Raw genomic sequence first — 22,624 nt, 5'->3', positions numbered from 1 at the left:
TGGAAGAATGATAATTAAAACAACACATCTGATTTAAGAAGTTCAATAAATGCCACCTACATAAATATTTGAATATTGACAGATAAAATACTTCTGCCTACGAAAGCTGACCAAACTAAAAATACAAATATTAACTCCTAAATTACAAAATGACTTCATGAGAATCAGTAAAAGAAATCATGGGAGATACTCAGATAAACAGTCATTTTAAAAAATTACTCACCACCTTATCATCTCCAGGTGCTTCTGTGTTTGATATAATCAAGTTTTGCTGTGCTAAATCTTCAGGAAAAGCTTTTTTTTTTTTTGCACCAACAACTCCACATACCAAAGTTAGCAATACAGCTGCATTAAAAAAAAAAAAATTAACATACATAGAATAAAATACTCATCTTTTGTTTTTTATTACCTCAAGTACATGGGAGGAAAACAAGGCCACTAAGCATGGTACCTTGAGTTACCTTGGCTTTCCTAAATTAATAGGCCATGATTTAGCTTAGACTCTAAAATTGGAATTAATTATATGTATATTTTGATTATAGCTCCTTTTAAGAATTTGAATTGTCTCTACAATGTTAAAGTATATACAATTTTGAGTTAAGTAATAAATTTTCAAAAAATTCAATGATGTTTATTTAAGACAGAGACTTTAAAGAGATTTACTGATTCCCAAAAGAATGGTTTGCCTATATGAAAACACGATAGACTTTTCTCAACAGAACAGATTTATCTCCAAGTACCTTAAATAAAACTATTCTGTATTTTGTCTGTTCAGAATTTTCATTCTACATCATACCTGCGGGAGGTTGAAATATGTGATAATAAAATTAGCTGTAATAATGACAATTCTTACTATGTTCTACAAGCCCCTCTAATCAAGGGTAACCAAACTGCAGCCCCAAATCCCGTCCACTGCATTGTTTTTGTATGGCCCATGAGCTATGGTTTCTAAATAAATTTTAAAAATTAAAAGAAGTTTATTGCATGTGAAAATTATATGAAATTCTAATGTTAGCATCCATAAATAAAGTTCTATTGGAACCCAGTCATGCCCATCACTGAAAAATGTTCTATGGTGGCTTTCCTACTAGAAGGGCAGTGAAACCACATGGCCTGCAAAATGTAAAATACATACTATCTAGCCCTTTATAGAAAAAAGGTGCCAACGCCCACCCACTCTATGTGGCCCCTTGTTACCTTTCTGGTTCCATGTCCAATCCCGCTCTCTCAATGCACTCCACTCCAGCCACATGGGTGTCCCTGCCATGCCTTGACTTTTCCAGCACCCTCTTTCCTAAGGGCCTTTAAGCTGATTCTCACCCTGACTAAAAACTTTTCCCCCAGGTACTGTACTTGGCTGACTCTCACCTTTCCCAAAAATCATCAAAGATAACCTTGTATGTACGCTAACTGAGCATAATGAAAAATAAATAAATAAAATTTTTTAAAACTAGGAAAGGGACATTTTCAGACCAAAAAAAAAGGGGGGGGTGCCTGGGTGGCTCAGTGGGTTAAGCCTCTGCCTTCGGCTCAGGTCATGATCTCAGGGTCCTGGGATCGAGCCCTATATCGGGCTCTCCACTCAGTGAGGAGCCTGCTTCCTCCTCTCTCTCTCTCTCTGCCTGCCTCTCTGCCTGCTTGTGATCTCTGTCTGTCAAATAAATAATAAATAAATCAAATCTTTTTTAAAATATTTTAAAAAAAAGAAAAAAAGAAGAAAAGATAACCTTGTCAGCCTCAACCAAACCACCCATCAAAAGCTGCAGTCACTCACCGTTATCTCCCACAATCACCCACATACACTCCACGGGACTACAGTTCCTAATTATTTTGCTCAATTTTTTCCTCTACAGCATTTTGTTTCTTTATTAGCTTGCTGTCACAAAGCACAGTGTTTATGTTTGGTTTTGTCTGTTTTGTTCACTGATGACCCCCAAGCACCTAGACAGTTTCTGGCATATTGTAGGTCTTCAGTAGATATGTATTTTGTGGAGCTGCTGAAAATACTGAACACTGTACTATTCTAAGCTCTTCACATGCATTAACTCACTTACTGCTCAGTGATGCCCCATAAAGCAGGCTACTCCAAATATCCCCCTTTTGCAGATGAGGAAACTGAAGCACAGTAAGTAACTCGCCCCAGGTCACATGGCTTGCAAATGATACAGCTGGGTTACAGACCCAGATAGTTTGGCTCCAGAGTCTTGCTTCTAACTGCTAGTCCTATCACAGAACAAAGGAACAACCGCTAATCCAGGCTGGAGGAGTGGATGGAAGAAAGGAGGGGAAAATATGATGTCATTGGGAACTAAACAACCAGCAAGGAGGAGGTTAAAAAAAAATCAAAACTAGCAAGAGACACCCCCAAAAAGAGATACTGCCATGATCCGAGTCATTCCCATAAGGCCGTGGCTAAAGGATGAGAAGAGATCCCAGTGGCTTGTCATGGACTTTTATATGGCAGAAGTTTTAGATTGTTTTATTTAGCCCTAAAGAGGTTAGTATCAGGGCCAAAAATGAAAACTATGTATTGACAGATTTGGTACAGTCTAAGGAATTTTAAACAGCTCTGTGCAAGTATGAAATCGTATCTCAAAAAGGATCTTGCTCCCTCTCCCTGGAAATATTCCATCAGAACTAGATAATAACACAAAAGCAATTGGTAAATTGCCCACCCCTGATGGATAGTTGGACAAGATTACTTTTTAGAGGCCTTTTCTTGCACTCAGGTATTTATGATACATTTTAACTTTAAGTCAGTAAAAGGACTTACAAAATAATAATGCTATACCCAGCAGGATCGCCAGGATCGCCCATTTTCCGAGTATGACTTCTGCACTCCTTCGAGCTGCCAGGCATTGACTTGGATGAGTACAATCACACAGATTAACTCTCACAGTTTTTGTTGTAGATTGACCTTCTCTGTCTTTTACAGTAATAGGAACACTATATTCCTGAAATTCAGCATTTTTCTGATATGAAAGACGGGCAGCTGTATCTGAAAGAAAAGGAAAGAATTAGTTCTTTAATGGACATTTATCTCTCCCTTAACATTTGTTTTGCCGCACTCGTTTCTACACATATTAATTCTTAAGGGACCACCTGCCACATGAAAATGAATTAAAATGGAGAACTACCTTCAACCTTTCTCAGCACTAATATTACCATGTATACCCACTGTAACTTTTTACAAGAGAGGCTGAGAGATATAATTTGACCTTGGAGTGATCCAGTAGCATTTCAGCAATATTTAATATTCCCTTGTCTTTCTCTTATTTAAAAACCAGTGATGGTAGATGGGCCCTTTACAGACACCTCAAGCATTTTTCTATGATACCAGTTTGTGGTATTCGTAAAGAATTAACAGCAATGGTTAATGCACAAAGTATGTCTTAAGTTGACATTCTCTTATTCCTTTACTTTCTGGTAACTGTCCATTATCTTTACACATAAGGTAACTTTTCAAAGTACAATAAACACTGTTAAAATGCCTTCGCTCTAGGGGTGGCTCAGTGGGTTAGGCCTCTGCCTTCAGCTCAGATCATGATCTCAGGGTCCTGGGATCAAGCCCTGCATTGGCTCAGCAGGGAGCCTGCTTCCCCCCTGTTTCTCTGCCTGCCTCTCTGCCTACTTGTGGTCTCTCTCTCTCTCTGTCAAATAAATAAATAAAACCTTAAAAAAAAAAAAAGAAAGCCTTCCCTCTAGAAGTGGTCTCAATACCAGAAAGCTAATTAATGTCACCCAGGCCAGAAATAAGCTTTACATAAAAACGGATGTATCTGTATCATAACAATACATTTTTATCAACTATGCTATTTCCCCAATAGCCTTGATACCTATTTTAATGACTTCATTATCAACTGACCAAAAGCTCTGTGCACTTTCAATTGCAGTTTTGCAGTAAGTGAAATGACACAGGTGCGCAACGCACATTCTGGAAGCCACTTCTAAACCTTTCTTAAATGTGCTGTTACAGCTGATAAGAGCTGCAAAAATTTTGGCTGCACCTCAGATGTAAAGTTCCCCAAAGGAATGTAAATTACTACTAAGGTTTAGGTAGAACCCTCCCAGATCATGGTGTGGCTAGAATAAAATCCTTCAAATTCCTCTCCTCCCTCAAGACCGCAAGCTCAGCTGTAGTCACATCTCGTTTATTCATACTAATGCAGCAGCCTGTGACGTCCTTGCCATTCCACTCTGCCCTCTTCATACCGTCCTGCCACCAACGCCAACTTGTTAAGACATAAATCTGGGCACAGCATTCCTTCCTAGCAAACTTCCCAGTGCACACCTGCTGTCACCAACTGTACAAAAGTCAGGCCCCTCACGACCAGATTCCGTCCATCCTCCCACCCAGTCTCTTGGCATTCTTGCTAAAACCTAAACACTAACAACACTGGTTTACTTATTCCCCCAGCATTTTCCTTCATTTGTGCATATGTATTAACCTGTTATCGATTAGACAAACACTCCTTAAGCTGTTGGTATCTACTAAGCACTGGGTTACATGCTGGAAATACACAGATGAATCATAAACATCCTGGTAGACTCATGTATTGGAGGAGAAAGGTAAACAGATGATAATACAACATGAAAGGAGCTATCATAAAGGTAGAAAAGGTCATGATGCTACTTCTGCTTCAAGAAAGACTTCATAGCTCTGAGCATCTGAGCCAGGGTCATGTCTGTCTTGTTAATCTCTGCACATATCTGCAGGGTCGGAACAGTGCATGGTGGATGGGAAGTGCTCCCCAGGTATCATGAGTTACTACTGAACTATGACATGCGAAGGGGTAGTCTAGGCAGAAGGGATGGCATACACCAAAAGTCCACTTGCATGAAAGAGCATGACACAGTAACAAAACAGCAGTGAAGGGTGGCTGAAATATAGAATACAGCCCCCCCCGCCAGAAACCACCATCACAGGAGGCTGTTCTGAGGGCTCCAACGTCACGCCTCTGTGCATATCCCACCATGTTTCCTTCCAGAATACTATAGAGTGCTTGCCTCCTACACCCAGTATCCTCATTTCTAGAGTTCACTTACACTAAAATTTATTTTTTTTAAAGATTTTATTTATTTATTTGACAGACAGAGATCACAAGTGGGCAGAGAGGCAGGCAGAGAGAGAGGAGGAAGTAGGCTCCCCGCTGAGCAGAGAGTCCAATGCAGGGCTCAATCCCAGAACCCTGAGACCATGACCTGAAGACAGAAGCTTTAACCCACTGAGCCACCCAGGTGCCCCCCAAAAATTTAAACTGCCCATCTCTGTTCCACCTCACCTCACTGCTGTCACTTTAAAAATACGCCAGGGGTATCTGGGTGGCTCAGTTGGCTAAGCATCTCACTTGATTTTGGCTTGGGTCGTGATCTCAGGTTCATGAGACTGAGGTCTGCCTGATTCTCTCTCTCCCTCTTTCCTTCCCCCACCCACTCTCTCTCAAAAAAAAAAAAACAAACAAAAAAAAAACAAAACAAAACAAAAAAAAACCCACCAAAAAAAAACTTTCTTAATGATAAGCTGCAATATTTTAGTAAAGCTTTTTGTCTGTTGTAAACATAAATTTTGCCTTCATAAAAATTATTATTTCTTTCATTTTATATGCAATATATAACACAGACCCCCTATAATATTTGTAAAAGATTTAGTCTCCTCAAATATATTAATGAGAATATTACAGTAAACAAGGAAATCCACTTATTTTAGAGCATATAAATCATTACTTTTTATTAAATATTTTTGGGGTGGTTGGGTGGCTCAGCCGGTTAAGTGTCTGATACTTGGTTTTGGCTCAGGTCATGAGCTCATGGGTCTGCTGGAAGATTCTGTCCCTCTGCTCTCCACCCACTTGCTCACATGCCCACACACACTCTCCTCCCTCTCTCTCTCAAATAAATAATTAAAGATAAACAAGTAAATAAATACCATTAACTCTGGTGAGGGTCCACATTCTGTTCGTTTCTGGAGAACTGTTCGCCAAGCTGAAATAAAATGGAGCACCATGGATAGGTTCATCGGGATCGACAGCCGAAATGTCAGTGTACTTCATCTTTGGTTTGCAAACTGTTACGTAACTCTGAAGTATTTCTGGTGGATTATCATTCATATCTTCAATGTTAACCACAAGTGTTCCGGTACATGATCTACCATCTGGAAAGAAAGAGAAAAGGTTCAGTGTTGCTTTTTGCCTTCTTTTACAGTTTCCTAATAAAACGAACTAATGACATTCTATATATGACATATGTTTTCTTAAATAAGCTGATGATTACAGAAAATGGGAAATAAGAATGCAGAAGGATAAATGAAACCTACAGATCATCTAAAATGAGAACCACCATTGATAATATCAGCCACAACTGCCAATAACCCTTACGCCAGGATTATTACCAAACACTAAAAATCAGTGTGTGAATTGCAAACTCTGTGTTTCAGGGCGGGTTCCTTCTAGTACAGATGTGAATGAACATTAAAAGGTTACAGAAAGTTATTCTAATCATGATACACATTTAAGCCACTTGGGCAGATTTTTTTAAATATATGATGTTTGGGTTTCCTAACCCAGGATTCTGATTCAGTGTGTCCAAGTCATGTCTACAAAATGATTTTTTAAGGGTCCAAAGTTAATTATTATTATTATTATTCTAACTGAATTAGAGTATTATTCTAATTATGAATTATTCTAATATTCTAATATGAAGCTGGGGTTAACAACCTCTGGGTTGTTTTAAGCAACAGAATTCAAGGAGAGGATCACTTTGACCTAATAATCAGTTGAGTTTCTCAAAGATTCTATTTAAAGTGGCATAAAGAGATATAGAAGAGTCTAGTGAGGCCATTTCACCTGAGCCTAGACTTGAGTGTTGTCTTTGCCCTCCAGCATGGATCCATTTGAGATCCCACCATGCTGAGGATATAAAGAGAAGTAAGACCTAGCTTACCTTACAAGGCTCACCCTTGTTAGATAATTAAGAGAAATAAGAATAGCCTTAAAAGTAATTTCTAATTACTAATTCCAAATATTTATCAAAAAAAGTCTGCAAGGGGTACCTGGGTGGCTCAGTGGGTTAAAGCCTCTGCCTTCGGCTCAGGTCACGATCCCAGGGTCCTGGGATCGAGCCTCGCATGGGGCTCTCTGCTCAGCAGGGAGCCTGCTTCCTCCTCTCTCTCTCTCTACCTGCCTCTCTGCCTTCTTGTAATTTCTGTCTGTCAAATAAATAAATAAATAAATAAATCTTTAAAAAAAAAAAAAAGTCTGCAAAATAAGAACTGCAGTTTATTCTCCAATTCCTTTCTAAAATACCACATTAAAACTTTAAAAAAAATTTCTTTTTCTTACCTTGGTCTATTGCCAGAACTGTAATGTTATACACGTCATTTCCGGGAGTCATGGCCTCCCGGTCCAGGATTTTGGAGGTCATGATTGATCCTGAAATCTCATCAATGGTGATCCATCCTTTAGGATCATGCAATTTTTTGTACCTATTAATATAAAATAAAAAGTCTTAGTAATCTAAAACATATTAAAGTAAGTTACTATCTTAATTATTACAAATATATTATTCCTATGTGGTTACAGACTTTGTACCTTAAGTGGCTGCCACTGTTAGTTTCAGGATCATACGCCTTATAGCCATTGACCTTTGACCCCACTGCTGAGTTCTCTTTAATCCGTACATATTGGGCTGCAGGGCTGCATTCAGGCCCCTCATCCTGATCCCTCACGTGAACTGTGACCAAGGCTCGGTTCATGGTTGCCATTCTGAGTGCAACATCTCTAGTAAACGGAGCTTCATTGTTTACTCCAATTTCCAGGATCACTTGGTGGTTTTCTTCATAATTCAGTGGCTTTTTAAAAAAGCAAATGGATATCAGCATCAGTGTAATACATACAGTATTTCAAATAACAAGAGACCTTCTGTAAATATGAACAGTGCCGCAAAAATTCTTTGTTCCCATTCAATCAATATTGACTTTTACCCTTTGCTACAGAGAGAGGTGATTCTTCACAAAGCCTTTAGCAAGAGTGGTCTGAAAGTTTCTGCAGGTGGTCGTATGGAGTTACAGAAAAATAATTGCTGAAATACTTTTATAGTTTATTCTTACAAAGGAAAAATTATTCTGAACCTGGAGATAATGGGAAAACAAAACAAAACAAAACAAAAAAAGTGTTTTTACGGCCCTGCTTTAGAGCACTAAAGGACCGGTGTAAGGGGCATCTAACTCCAGGAGAATGCAATTTTGTTGGACTTTCTGCTTCCTATTACCTATGTTCCTTTCCTTAACCACCACACTATAATCCCTCTGCTATATGATACTGCTTAACTGGTTCATCAGCCTCTAAAAATATTTAATGAATCTGTTGATTAAAATTGAATTTTAGACAGCAAATCAAGCAAGCCCATAATTGTTTTGCAAACTTAAAGCATTTTTTTTTCTTTCCCTTTCTACTTATTAAAACCATCATTGGCTGATCATTGAAAGATCAAAACGGAGGAGTCAAATTTCTATTTTAAAACTTTCCCCATACCTAGCTATTATCAAGCTGAGATACTAATATCATAAGTCCACTAGGCAGTCAAGGAAATTTCTAAATCTTAGAATCCATGAAATATATGTGAAACTCTTTTTTATTTTTTATGAACATTCCAGAAAATGGAGAGTCAAGAGGGAAAAAGAATATCTGTTTATCTATTACTAATGAATACTATCTCACAAATTACATGTGTCGGTATGATCATGCAGAGAATGAGAGCATCTGCTGGCAATGAGACTTGGATGGAAATTCACAAAACAGCTGCTGCTCTGAGGAGGTGTAGTTATTCCAGCCAGGGCCCTTTAAAGCCTTAAAAGTGCTTTATGTAATTTTTTGAGGCTTACACTGGATATTGCTTTAGAGGCTTAAAACTCTGCAAGATTGGAAATCTGGTGGGATGAAATCAGTGATTAATGAAAAAACAGGAATTCTCTTCCACCACAAGTTAGCTTTATGTTTTAACCAATTTTTTTTAAGAAGCTCAAAAATGTCCTATATCTGCGATATTAATGGCTCCCTAGAATATGAAGTACTGCTCTGTCATGGAACCTCCACGTTGAGAATGGCTGAGAACAATATCTTCTTCACTCAAGCCCATGTGCACTACCTGTTAGAAAGGAAATGCTGGGATGGAAAGATTACTCAGGCTTGAGCTCAAGACTGCATCAGTTCATGCTCTATGGATGCAGAAAAGTTATCCAATATGGAAAATTGTTTAACATTAGCCCCACGAACATGTAAGACTTCTAAAAACAGAATAATAATACAGTTTACCAAGTGTTCTCATTTTCACTGTTATAATGGAATAGCTACTAGGGAGGAAGAGAGAAGTTTTTTTTTTTAATGTTTTATAGCTAATAGAGAGGCTAACAAGATCCAAGATCCAAGATCACATAGCTACACAGAGCAATTTAACCTAGTGCTTAAGAGCAGGTACTTGCAATCAAAGAGACCCAGGTTCAAATCCTGTCCTACTACACCCTAGCTGTGCCACTTTGGCTAAGTTTCTTAATCTCTCTGAGACTAAGTTTTGTCTCCTGCACAACTGTGATAAGAATAACATTTAACACTGTAAGCCCACAGTGAGTGTTTTCCACTATAGGTTATGAGAATCTCTCAGGCTGTCATACAGGCAACTGAAAGAAAAAAGTGATGTTATGTTTTGTTAACAGTTAATATAATTCAATAATGGGAGACACCAACTAACAAGGCAACGTTTGGAAGCTTTGTTCAGATAAAAGAAGTATATTTGAGCAATCTTTGGTTTAACTAAACTTACTGATTATTTAATTCTTTTTGGTTTAAAGAGATGAATAAAGTTCATTCCTAGCCATCATTGTGTAAGTAGCCTACATGAGAGAATGATAGATTTCAGAATGCCTTGATCATACAATGTTTGATTTTAAACTTTTTAAAAAAACTTTATTTGTTTGAGAGAGAGAGAGCACACGTGTGAGTGAGCACAAGAAGCAGGGAGGAACAGAGGAGAGGGAGAAGCAGACTCCCTACTGCTCTGTGGGGCTTGTTTCCCTTTCAGGGACTCTGGAATCATGACCTGAGCTGAAGGCAGATACTTAACCTACTGAGTCACTCAGATGCTCCCAGTGTTTGATTTTAAAATAGAAGATGCCTCAAAGTTAGAAAGTACTTAAAGATACAACTTGAGTACACAAACACAAATCTTTAGCACAGAAAAGAATGACACCTTTAAAGACCACTGTGGCCACCAAAGGAACTGTGTAAGGAATTCAAGTTTTCTAAGGGTTTGCATAAAATATGGAAAGGGAAATATATCATGGAAAATGCAAATTTTATTGTCCAAAATGTTAGAGACTATTATGAATGGCTCAAAGAAAGAGAGAAGGTAAAATTATCAAGGATCTAATAATGACAGAGGAAGGAGATAATTTAAAAAAAGTAAACTCACAGAAGTAGAAATTAATTCAAGTTCCAAAAAAAGACCCCTTGTGTGACTAAAATCATTGTTTTATCAAGCCAAGTAACCCTAGTATGGAAAAGAAGAGAGACAAGGGGAACATGACCCAGGGGTCCTCAGTGGTTCTGAGGAAGATTCTGCATCAAGAGCATCTGAATTTACATCCTGGCTCCATCACCTCCCATCTGTAGCAAAGGGGGCAAGTCACTTCTTGTGACTCAGCCTCCTCATCTAGAAATGGGAAAGAATGACAGGAATAACCACAGGGTCATTTCAAAGGTTAAAAATAAATCTTTTGAATCTAGTATTCTTGTTTTGTTTACAATTTCAGAATTTGGGAAAAGAAGCAAAATAAGTTATTATTATAAGCCAAGCCTAATACTGCCATAAAAACTTAACAGAAGGGGAGGGTGTGGCTGGATGTCTCAGTGGGTTAAGCCTCTGCCTTCAGCTCAGGTCATGATCTCAGGTTCCTGGGATCAAGCCCCATATCAGGCTCTCTGCTCAGCGGGGAGACTGCTTCTCTCTCTCCCTCTCCCCCCTGCTTGTGATCTCTGTCTGTTAAATAAAGAAAAAAAAATCTTAAAAAAAAAAACTTAACAGAAATTGTGCAAAAGAAAATTGTAAGTATCTTTTTTTAATTGTGAAAAAAGGATAATAATAATATCTTGTCTTAAAAGGGATATGACAGGGGCGCCTGGGTGGCTCAGTGGGTTAAAGCCTCTGCCTTCGGCTCAGGTCATGATCTCAGGGTCCTGGGATTGAGCCCCGCGTCGGGCTCTCTGCTCAGTGGGGAGCCTGCTTCCTCCTCTCTCTCTCTCTCTGCCTGCCTCTCTGACTACTTGTGATCTCTCTCTCTCTGTCAAATAAATAAATAAAATCTTTAAAAAAAAAAAAAAAAAGGGATGACAACCAGCTATAATCTACCTATGGTGCTTAGCCTCATTCCTTGTGACAGACATGAAAGGTGACCAGTACTTGAAAACTGCTTTTAAACGTCTAAAAGCATTTCCTAGATATAAGAACTAGGATGTAATTATAGAATATAAATGTGACTACCTTATATTTAAAGATAACGGGAATAAATGCATAAAAATTTTATTGGGGGGATTTTCTTTATTCTTCATATGTGAAATTAACTTAAACTGAACCAAAGACAAAAAAATAAAGTATGACCATCTAATTGCTCTCCCTCCTGGGGAATCTTGAGATGGTACCCAAAAGCTGTTCATCAGAAATAAAACAGATGTTTATTAGTCACACAGAGTGAGAAATATTCTAGGATACAGGCTATAATTTCCGAAAATATTTGGAAACATTTTTCTTAATGTCTCTGTGATCAACACTCCTTGAGGGAAAAAATGCACTCTGAATATGGAAAACAAAATGGAATGTGTTAACATAATTGTGATTTCTTTTTTAAGAATACATTCTTTTGAGAAAGTATACTAAAATTCATTTTGTATTGGTCAAAAAACTCATAATAAAAATATAATTCTAGTGTTACTTAAATTTTGCCTTCTGAAACAAGATAAAATCCCTGAGAGTTAAAAAGTAACAAAAATGGGGCACCTGGGTGGCTCAATGGATTAAGCCTTTGCTTTTGGCTCAGGTCGTGATCTCAGGATCCTGGGATCGAGCCCCACATGGGGCTCTCTGCTCAGTGGGGAGCCTGCTTCCCTTCCTCTTTCTCTGCCTGCCTCTCTGCCTACTTGTGATCTCTCCCTCTCTGTCAAATAAATTAATAAAATCTTTAAAACAAAAAATAGCAAAAATGGGTCTTTAGTAATGGACTTAAATGAGAGAGAAGAGAGGAGCAGCCTTCTAATCAAGCAGCAGATTGGGAGAACTCTAAAAGGTCTGAGCTTGGGTCTTTAACATGAACTACTGCATAATCTATCCATCTCAGATCTCAAGCTATTTCTTTGACTTCTTTCTAGAAAGAAGTCAAAGTGGGAGTGAGGGGTGCATAGACGAGGTGTCCGGGAGAAATCTTTTACGGAACATCTATTGGCAATCATCAATTTTGAGACAAATGCCTGCACTATGTAGTTGTGTATAACTTTGGAAATTGACGCATGGTGGCTCTTTTTACAATGATACACCATAGACCCTCAGCCTACCCGACTTTAGCTGCAGCTGTGGTGGACATGCCCCCATGTATGCTGATAGATTTACATCTCAAGCACACAAATATTCAGCTCTTCAGATTCAAAGTTTGCTCCAAAACCAGGGTGCTCTCCCCCTACGAGGCCCAGGGAAGCTCAGAAGTGCAGGAGAGCTGAGGTTCTCTGGAGGCAACCTTCAACTGATGAGGGACATGGATATCAACAAAGGCAGTTGATGGATATGCCCCAGGTACCACATTTTCAGGAGATAATTCTGAAGTACATTCTCATGGTTCATTGCAGGACCAACACCCGAGGTGACTAAGTCAATAACGCAGACTTGACTGGCTTTTCATTCTTTCCTGTCTTTCTTTCCCATTTTCACTCTGGCTTCCTGGGATCCACTTTCTAAATATTTGCCTCCACTGGGTTCCTTGTCTTGGGTGCTGCCTTCTGGAGAGTCCAAATGAAGACTGGATGGAGGTGGACCAATAAGGAGGAAAAACAATCAGTACCATCTGCTTACTTTCTTTCCTACTACTATCAGCTGTAAAGTTTTGTTTTTCTTAAGTAGTTGGTTTCAGTCCTCAACTTGAGCAGACCACATTAGAGAAAACTGAAATATAGAGATTTGATGTTGAGAGTAATTTGGAACAAATATATTTGACTATTCACATCTGGGTAGAACTTGCTGAAGTTTATTCCATAATCTCTGGAAATTTTTACAAAGGAAATAATTATAAATAGATATTTATGTATCCGAGTCTCCACCATTACTGTTGTTGGCAGGAAAGCATCCTTTAATTAATGGATGACTCATTTATCTGCCTATATGGCAATTTTCTTTTTTGTTTTGGGTTATGAATTTAAAACCAACCGTCCTTCCCAAATAGGGCCTTTTCTGCCCTCATAAGCTGGAGCCTAGAATAAAACAATGCAACCAAAAATACTATATATAGGGGCGCCTGTGTGGCTCAGTGGGTTAAGCCTCTGCCTTCGGCTTGGGTCATGATCTCAAGGTCCTGGGATCGAGCCCCGCATCGGGCTCTCTGCTCAGCGGTGAGCCAGCTTCCTCCTCTCTCTGCCTGCCTCTCTGCCTACTTGTGATCTCTCTCTCTCTCTCTGTCAAATAAATAAAATCTTTAAAAAAAAATACTATATATAAAATAAAGAGTAAATTCCTTCAGTGCTGTCTGATACAACACTCTATTTCACCCTCAGTACCCCCTATAAAGGATCGGATACAACCAGGCATATGCCAGAGAGAGAGAGAATAAAAAGAATATGGGTTTCTAAATTGTATCATGCAAAGAATAAAGGAATCAGGAACATTTACCATAGAGAAGGTAAGTTTCAAAAGAACATAGCAATCTTTTCAAAAGAATTCTATTTCTTCTAAGAGAGATGGAACTCAGACCATTAGAGACAGAACCAGGGGATATAAGGAGAATAATTTGGGCACAGTAGAAGTAAGGACTTCTGAGAATCAAAGCTTTCCAAATACGGTATCAGCTGCCAATGGAGATATGGAGATCCTTAGAATTGAGAATGTCCAAGCATAAGCTTGGTGACTAATGACTGGCAATAAAATTATAGAAGAAAGACAGCATTAGAAGGGAACAGCTGGACTAAAACAGACTAAGCTCTATTCCAACTTCTGGAGTCCTTGATCTGAAACTCTTTAGTTGATTAAACCATTAGTTGAATGAATTAGATTGAAGTTGTCAATTATACATTATTACTGTACCTTTACAACATACAAAACGCCTTCATTAGTTTCTTTGTCTGTGCTGATTTTGAAATGTCCATTTTCATTGCCCTTCAAAATGGTAAAATTGGCTCTCCAATTGGCAGTGTTAATTAAGTCCTTATCTTCTATTGGTATTCGTAATATCTCCACATTGTAAGCATTTTCCTCTACTGATGCTTCGTACTGAAACAGAAGAAAACTCATTAAAAATTTACTTTATAAAAAGAACTCTAAAAAGGAAATAAAATACTTCTTCCACTCCAAGAATACTGGTTCTTATAGTTTTTATCTAGCTTATTTAAAGCCATGAATTACAAGGACTGTTGTTTCATTAAGGATTATCCTTGAAATGAAAGAACTACATGATAAATGAAGATGTATGTTACCTGCTTTTATTAGAAGGAGGTAATATAAATACTGCTATGAATAAATAAAAGAGAATTATATGTCAGCTCTTTAAACTTTAATTTTATTCATAAAAAATAAACATCAAAGTATGATATATATTTTGTTAATTCATATTAAATAACAAATGACAGTTGACAAGTGGAGGCATATTCTGAAATTAAATACTTACGGTATTTTGCTTGAAAGTCGGTGCATTGTCATTTGAATCTTTAACTGTGATCATACAGGTTGATGTACTCATCAGTCCAAAAAACTGACCATCCATGTCTTGTACTTTCATTATCAGTGAGTACTTTTCTACAGTCTGGAAACAAAGCAAATATTTAATTAGTTTTGAAAACATATGCTTTGACTTACAAATGAAACCTCAATTGTACACTCTTCTATCCATGCTTTTATTGGATTCTGTATTTGTATACACTTTAAGAAACTGGAAGACAGGGAGAAGCTGAAAAGGTAAATATGGGTTAAGTTACAAAAAGCCATACTAAGAATTTAGATTTACACTTAAGTAGCAGATAATTAGGAAAAGTTTTGTGGGAATCCTAGGGGGAGCACAAAATAAGAACATCTGAGTTTTAGAAAGAAGTTTCTTCAAGATTTAGTATCATTTGTGGTAAACTGAGCTGAAAATCAAAGAAATTATCTAAGACAGGTGATCCAAATGTGAGGCAGTAGTTGCGAAGACAGAGAGAAAGAGTGACAGGCAATTCCTTGGGAGTTAGCATGCAGTAGGATGTAATGGTAGGTTCCATATAAAACATAAGAGAAGAGAGAAAGTTGAGCATGATGTTCAGCCATCCTACTGAGACAGGCAGAGGGCGTGTATCATCAACTGTCACGTAGCAAATGCTGAGCCCATTCTCCACTGAGGTGAACACTAGCAAAGTTAGCAAGGAGGGCCAAAAGGAAAGAACTGTGTTTGGCATATACTGGATTTTCTGCACCTACAGGAAATCTAAGGAGAAAGGTTCAGAAGGCACTTGGATGTATGGCCCCATACTTACGGGAGAGCTCATAGCCAGAAATACTAATTGGGGGGCCAATAATATGTAGATGGTCATTGAAATTATAGCAGGAATCAGACTATCTAGGAGAGGGTAAGGGAAGAGTTGAGGATAATAGGAACAGCAGCAGCATTTCAAGAATAGGGTAAGTAAGAGCACTAAGCTATACATACTAAAATGGAAAGATCAGAGAAACCGGAAAAAGAACCAGGAAAGAGAAGAGTTTTATTAGGTGCCAACAATAGACAGGGACTCCAGGCAATGGGTGGACATAGCCATTAGGAGGTCACCATGGACTTCAGGGAAGAGTTTTTGCAACTGGTGTGGTGATGATGAAATGAACTCACTACTTTATGACATAATTACTTCTGTTACCTTTCCCTCCTCTCTTACTATCCAGTAGCCACTCCTTTTTTTGTTTTGTTTTCACTTTTTGACTTTACTCATTTTCAATTTCCTGCTATCTCTTCCTCCGGTGTTCATTTTGCTTATACCCCTTCCACATTGGAAACCAACATTCTCACCCTGAAATGCTCCTCCTTTAGGCCCCAATGTCTGATACCCTGCTTTTTCTTCCTCTAAATGCACTGGGTTTTTTGTTTGTTTTTATCTCCCTTGTTCATTTCTTTATTTTCTGTGTTGTTTTCACAACACTCTTAGAGGTTGCTCTCCGAAAAATCCAGTTGGCCTTTTTTTGATCAGGAAAACGGACCTGGGTTTGACCACAGATCTGTACCTCACAAGCTGTGTACCCTCAAATTATTTAATTTTTCTAAGCCTCATTTCTCCACCTGCAAAAAATGAGGGAAGATGCTTATATTTGCTTGATTACTACATAGACTACCTATCCCACATACACAAAAACACATTCATGTTGACCCTTCAAACTTGCCCATTTGTTATTACCATCCTGTGCTTTCTCACATATAATGTCCGGACCACAAACAAAAATAAAAATAATAACCAACAGGACCTTTATACTACTTTTGATTTCTTTTCATGGGTTCTCATCGTCCCCTCCCTTTTTCTTTGGCATCAAATTCCACTGATTTCTTCTGTACGTTATCTCTCCATGTCATACTGATCTCTCTATTTGTGTTAATCTGGTTATAGTGGGAACCACGGAGGTGTGGTAATCAAGCTCTTTAGTGCACATGAAATCGATTTATCTGCCTCAGTCAATAATTCAGGGCTTGTAGTTAAACATAGGCTGACAATATAGACAGAGCAACAATAACAAAAAGCAGAAGATTCAGAGCAGTAATTTGATTCAGGAGAATCACTATGACTGTCACATTTGTCCTCTATAGATTGGATGGAACACCTATCTAGTCAAGCAAGGAAATTATAGACTGCATAGAATTATGCATCAAGAATTTGAACTTAAAGTGCTCCCTACCTGACAACATGCTAGTACTATTATCCAAACAGTGTGACAGGTTTCCTAATAATCTATCAACTTACTATCAACTAATTCATTCCTCTTAAAAAGCACCCATCAACAATAACTGGACAGGGGTCAGTCTATGATCTAAACTCATGCAAGAAGCAAAATTAATTGTCCTACATGAGAACTGAAGCCTTTATTGAGCTGGAACCAACTAGCCACATATATGAATAGAGTAATAGTTAACAACAGCAACTATCATAAGAAATATATTTTGTTCCTACTCCTACTAAGCACCAATTGATCTGCAGTAATCCTATGGCTTCTCTTACCTAAGAAAATAGAAGTAATATTTAAAAAAAAAACAAAAACAAAAAAAACAAAAAAAAAAAAACAGGTAACAAGACCAGGAATTCTTATGTCTAGAAACACCTAAGATCACGGGAGAGCAAACTGCAGTAAATGGGGTAGGAATCTCAACCCCCAGTAAAATGATGTTCCATGGAGCAGAAAGCTACCTCTCGGTCCAGATAATGAGAGGTTATGGTGATGACACCTGTGCTGGGATGCACAGCGAAGATCCCAGGGGACCTTGGGCTCTGCTCCAAAATGCTATACTTCAGGCGTGTATGCATCGTGTCTGGTTCATCTCTGTCTGTGGCACAAACCACTCCCACTGTAGTACCTACATGTTAAAAAAGAAAAAAAAAAAGCCTTTAGTTTCAAGAACTACAAAACATATTTAGGAGTACTTATATTTTTCAAATTTTAACAATGATAGTGGCAATCTAATTTTAAGTGTATTTCTTATCTGAGCTATTCCATCTTTAGAGAGCACCAATGAAGAGGACTTCAGGTTTATAATGTAAAACCCTATGATGCTGGGAATCAAAGTGCACTTTTACTCTGTTCACTGTTAAAAATGTTTGACAGTAAATTACTAAAAACTTATTTAAAGGCAATCAAGAATATTTTCAACATGGGGCACCTGGGTGGCTGAGTCTTTGGGCGTCTGCCTTCTGCTCAGGTCATGATCCCAGGGTCTTGGGATCAAGCCCCTCATCAGGCTCCCTGCTCAGTGGGGAGCCTGCTTCTCCCTCTCCCACTGTCCCCCACCCCACTCCTGCTCTCTCTCTCTCAAATAAAATCTTTAAAAAAAAGAAGAATTTCGGGGCGCCTGGGTGGCTCAGTGGCTTAAAGCCTCTGCCTTCAGTTCAGGTCATGATCCCAGGGTCCTGGGATCGAGCTCCACATTGGGCTCTCTGCTCTTCGGGGAGCCTGCTTCCCCCCACACCCCGCCTGCCTCCCTGCCTGCTTGTGATCTCTATCTGTCAAATAAATAAATAAAATCTTAAAAAAAAAAAAAAAAAGAAGAATTTCAACACATATTTCCACACACTTCAATAACAAATCTAGCTGGAGAGAGAAACCATTTGATATCCTACATAAATCAAATTTTTAAATTTAATCTCTGACTAATAGATAAATCGAGACTGACTTGGTATATAATTGTATAAATGGCCAAGCTGACCTTTCACAGTCTAATCTCCATTCTCTGATGTTTTTTACTGGTCTCTGACGTGTCTTGTTCTCTCTCACCTGCTAAGCATCAACACTCATTGCCCTCAGCCCCATTTAACCCTCAGGAAGGAATTTCATACTATTCACCCTTCAGGAGGAATTTAAGTCAACTGTTTCTTCAGTTGGAGCTATTAATACTTGTCATCTGTACAGAATGTAAGAAAATTGTTCTGGTAAAGGATTACAGCTATCAAAGCAGGTGGTATTGTATAGTGTTAAGGACAGTGTTCCAGTGCCCATGAAAATATAATACATAGATCCACTTTGCCTATAGCCCTGTAGGTAAGACTGACCTGGGGAAAAATATATAGACAGATACAGTCACATACATACATATCACACATATATACGGATTTGTTGAAATAAAAACCAATTAATGTAAGAAAATATTAGTTTTAAATAATTTTTCACTATATGTCCTTAAAATCTGCGCATATGTGTGTGTATAAACAAATGTATATATACACATACATATAAAAATAGTAGAGAATATCCAATTACCTATTTATAAATAATGACAAGATTTTTGCAGCAGATCCATACAAAGACATGAAGTAATCATCTTATGATAAGAAAACAAATGTTTATCCATGTTTGCATAGAAAAAGTTTCTAATCTTTGTAAGGCAGAATACTTTCTTCTTGCAATTTTACTGACAGGACACAAATACTATTTTAATTCTCTGGGTAAGGACTGCATTACTTACACAGAAAAATCTTCCTAAAATATTGACTTCAAAAGTCCTTTTCATGAGTGCTATACTTAAATATTAGTTGAGCACCCTTCGTCCAAACCTCTGTGTGTGAGTTAAGACAAAGTCAAGGAACACCTAATAGTTCAGAGTATCACAGCCCAAACTGCCTCAAACCTTCTCATGTGAGAGGCTTCAAGTGCCTTAGATTAATCAGGGCATCAAAGAATTTGTCCTTGAGTCTTATCTGTCACTATCATAGAGAACAGAATCCTCGAGAAAGACTTGGCAACCAATAATCTCTCTTTGGAAAAAAAAGAAAATGGTACCAGAGTCATTGTCATTGTGAAGCTAAAAATATTATATGTCATCTAATGTAATTAACTCCATTTACAGATCAGAGAACTCAAAGGGACTTCCACCATTTCCCACAGTGAGTTAACAACAGACCCCAAATCGAAAACTAGGTTTCTTAAACATCAAACCAACAATTTTTATTTTTTTAATTGTACTATATGAGTAATAAAGAGATTAACATCTATGACATCAAATTATCAAAGTAAAATATAAAGAGGAATAGCAGATATAAAAATCTAGTGAAGATCTAAGTAACTACTTGAAACTTAATAGGCAAGTTAGCAAAGTCATCCTTTATGAATGAGTCCACATTCTTTCAACTTTATTGTGAATGGTTATTTTCCATATTGTGAATCTCAGAAGACATCATAATGCCACATTTGAAGGGCCAACTAGCCTGAATACTTTGGTTTTCCATGTATCTGAGCAAGTGTTTAGAACATATGATGTAACTGTCTCTAAAGTTATCCCCGTATTCATTCTAAATTGGAAGTAGTATAGTAGTAGTTTTAAGAAAGGAGATAATAAAAATAAGAGCTTTAAAAAATTGTGTTTTCTTTTTTTTTTTTTTTTAAGATTTTTTTTTTTTTTTATTTGACAGACAGATCATGAGTAGGCAGAGAGGCAGGCAGAGAGAGAGAGGAGGAGGAGGCAGGCTCCCTGCTGTGAGCAGAGAACCCGATGTGGGGCTCGATCCCAGGACCCTAAGATCATGACCTGAGCTGAAGGCAGAGGCTTTTAACCACTGAGCCACCCAGGTGCCCCTAAAAAATTGTGTTTTCAATAGGTGTTATTTAATACCTTCCTAAATAAAACCTAATAAAAATATTGATATTAATTTTAATTTTATTGTGACTTTATTCTGTATGTCTTCTCTTGGAGGTGAGAATAATGATAAGCCCACAAAATGACAAAGTGAAATAAGGTATATAAACTAAATATAATTCAAAGCTTAAATAACTGTTATCTGTTTTTATAATTAATTGGTATCGTATTGACAACACGTGATTCCTGTACTACCCTGTAGGTTACACTCTGTTTGGATATGATAGGATTCATATTTTCTGGGAAATAGATACTGGTTCAGTATCATCCCAAGATAATCTGGTCTTGAGTAAAAAAAAACCCCAACGTCTCAAAAAATGTAAACAAAAATATTTAATATAATACGTTTTACTTTTAAAAGTTCCCTTACACAAGGGAAACAAAGGCAAAAATGAACAATTTGGACTTCATCAAGATAAAAAGCTTTCATACAACAAAGGAAACAGTCAATAAAACCAAAAGACAAAAGACAGAATGGGAGAAGATATTTGCAAATGTCTTATCAGATAAAAGGCTAGTATCCAAAATCTATAAAGAACTTATCAAACTCAACACCCAAAGAACAAATAATCCAATCAAGAAATGGGTAGGGGCACCTGGGTGGCTCAGTGGGTTAAAGCCTCTGCCTTTGGCTCAGGTCATGATCTCAGGGTCCTGGGATCGAGCCCCACATCAGGCTCTCCGCTCTGCGGGGAGCCTGCTTCCCTCTCTCTCTGCCTGCCTCTCTGCCTACTTGTGATCTCTCTCTGTCAAATAAATAAATAAAATCTTTAAAAAAAAAAAAGAAAGAAAGAAAGAAATGGGTAGAAGACATGAACAGACATCTCTGCAAAGAAGACATCCAAATGGCCAACAGATACATGAAAAACTGTCCAACATCACTCAGCATCAGGGAAATACAAATTAAAACCACAATGAGATACCACCACACACTGGTTAGAACGGCTAACATTTACAAGTCAAGAAATTACATATTGGCAAGGATGAAGAGAAAGGGAAACCCTCTCATACAACTGGTAAGAATAAAAGCTGGTTAGCCACCCTGGAGAACATTATGGAGGTTCCTCAAAAAGTTGAAAATAGGGGTGCCTCGGTGGCTCAGTCGGTTAAATTTCTGTCCTCGGCTCTCAAGTCATGATCCCAGGGTCCTGGAATCAAGTCCCACACTGGGCTCCCTGCTCACTGGGGAGTCGCCCCCTCTCCCCCGCTCATGCTCTCTCTCTATCAAATAAATAAATATATTTTTTTAAATGTTGAAAATAGAGCTGCCCTATAACCCAGCAATGGCACTACTAGTTATTTATCCCAAAGATACAAATGTAGTGATCCAAAGGGGTACCTGCACCCCAATGTTTATAGCAGCGATGTCCACAATTGCCAAACTATGGAAAGAGTCCAGATGTCCATCAATAGACGAATGGATAAAGAAAATGTGACATATATATATATATATTACTCAGCCACCAAAAAAATGAAATCTTGCCATTTGCAATGACGTGACTGGGACTAGAGGGTATTTTCCTAAGCAAAATAAGTCAACCCGAGATGGACAATTATCATATTATCTCACTCATACGTGGAACTTAAGAAACTAAACAGAAGATCATAGTGCAAAGAGGAAAGAATAAAACAAGATGAAATCAGAGAGAGAGAGAAACCATAAGAGACTCTTAATCTTAAGAAACAAGCTGAGGGTTGCTGGAGGGGAGGAGTTGAGGAAATGGGTAAACTGGGTGATGGACAATCAGGAGGGCACGTGATATAATGAGCACCAGGTATTACATAAGACTGATGAATCACTGACCTCTACCTCTGAAACGAATAATACATTGTATGTTAATTAACTGCATTTAAATTAAAAACATAAGTAAAAAAATAAAACTTCCTTACCATAAAGTATGAAAGAAATAGGCTTTTATGGGTCTAAGGAAGGATAGATTTAACTAAATGGAAGTCCTGAACTTCTTTACCTCAAAAAAGTAGCTTTAACAGAATTGAAAAGCAGCAATACACTGGGAAAATATTGGCAATGTGACAATA

At 37.9% G+C, this 22,624-nt stretch overlaps 1 protein-coding gene across 2 annotated transcripts in view; it reads right to left on the bottom strand.

Moving 5' to 3' along the window:
* The window catches only part of DSC3 (desmocollin 3), a 49,126-nt gene that overhangs the window by 9,096 nt on the left and 17,406 nt on the right, over positions 1-22,624 (bottom strand). For both annotated transcript variants that reach the window (XM_047698247.1, XM_047698248.1), the window contains exons 7-14: positions 17,649-17,815; positions 14,906-15,040; positions 14,326-14,511; positions 7,587-7,846; positions 7,338-7,480; positions 5,927-6,151; positions 2,774-2,998; positions 224-345 (exon numbers count right to left, since the gene is read on the bottom strand). In XM_047698247.1, the coding sequence (XP_047554203.1) occupies positions 224-345; positions 2,774-2,998; positions 5,927-6,151; positions 7,338-7,480; positions 7,587-7,846; positions 14,326-14,511; positions 14,906-15,040; positions 17,649-17,815 (1,463 nt within the window). The remainder of the gene's footprint in view (positions 1-223; positions 346-2,773; positions 2,999-5,926; positions 6,152-7,337; positions 7,481-7,586; positions 7,847-14,325; positions 14,512-14,905; positions 15,041-17,648; positions 17,816-22,624) is intronic.

This window comes from Lutra lutra, chromosome 12 (genome assembly GCF_902655055.1).
Source record: "Lutra lutra chromosome 12, mLutLut1.2, whole genome shotgun sequence".
In the NCBI taxonomy this organism is placed as follows: domain Eukaryota; kingdom Metazoa; phylum Chordata; class Mammalia; order Carnivora; family Mustelidae; genus Lutra; species Lutra lutra.
This window is presented reverse-complemented; position numbering and strand designations above follow the sequence as displayed.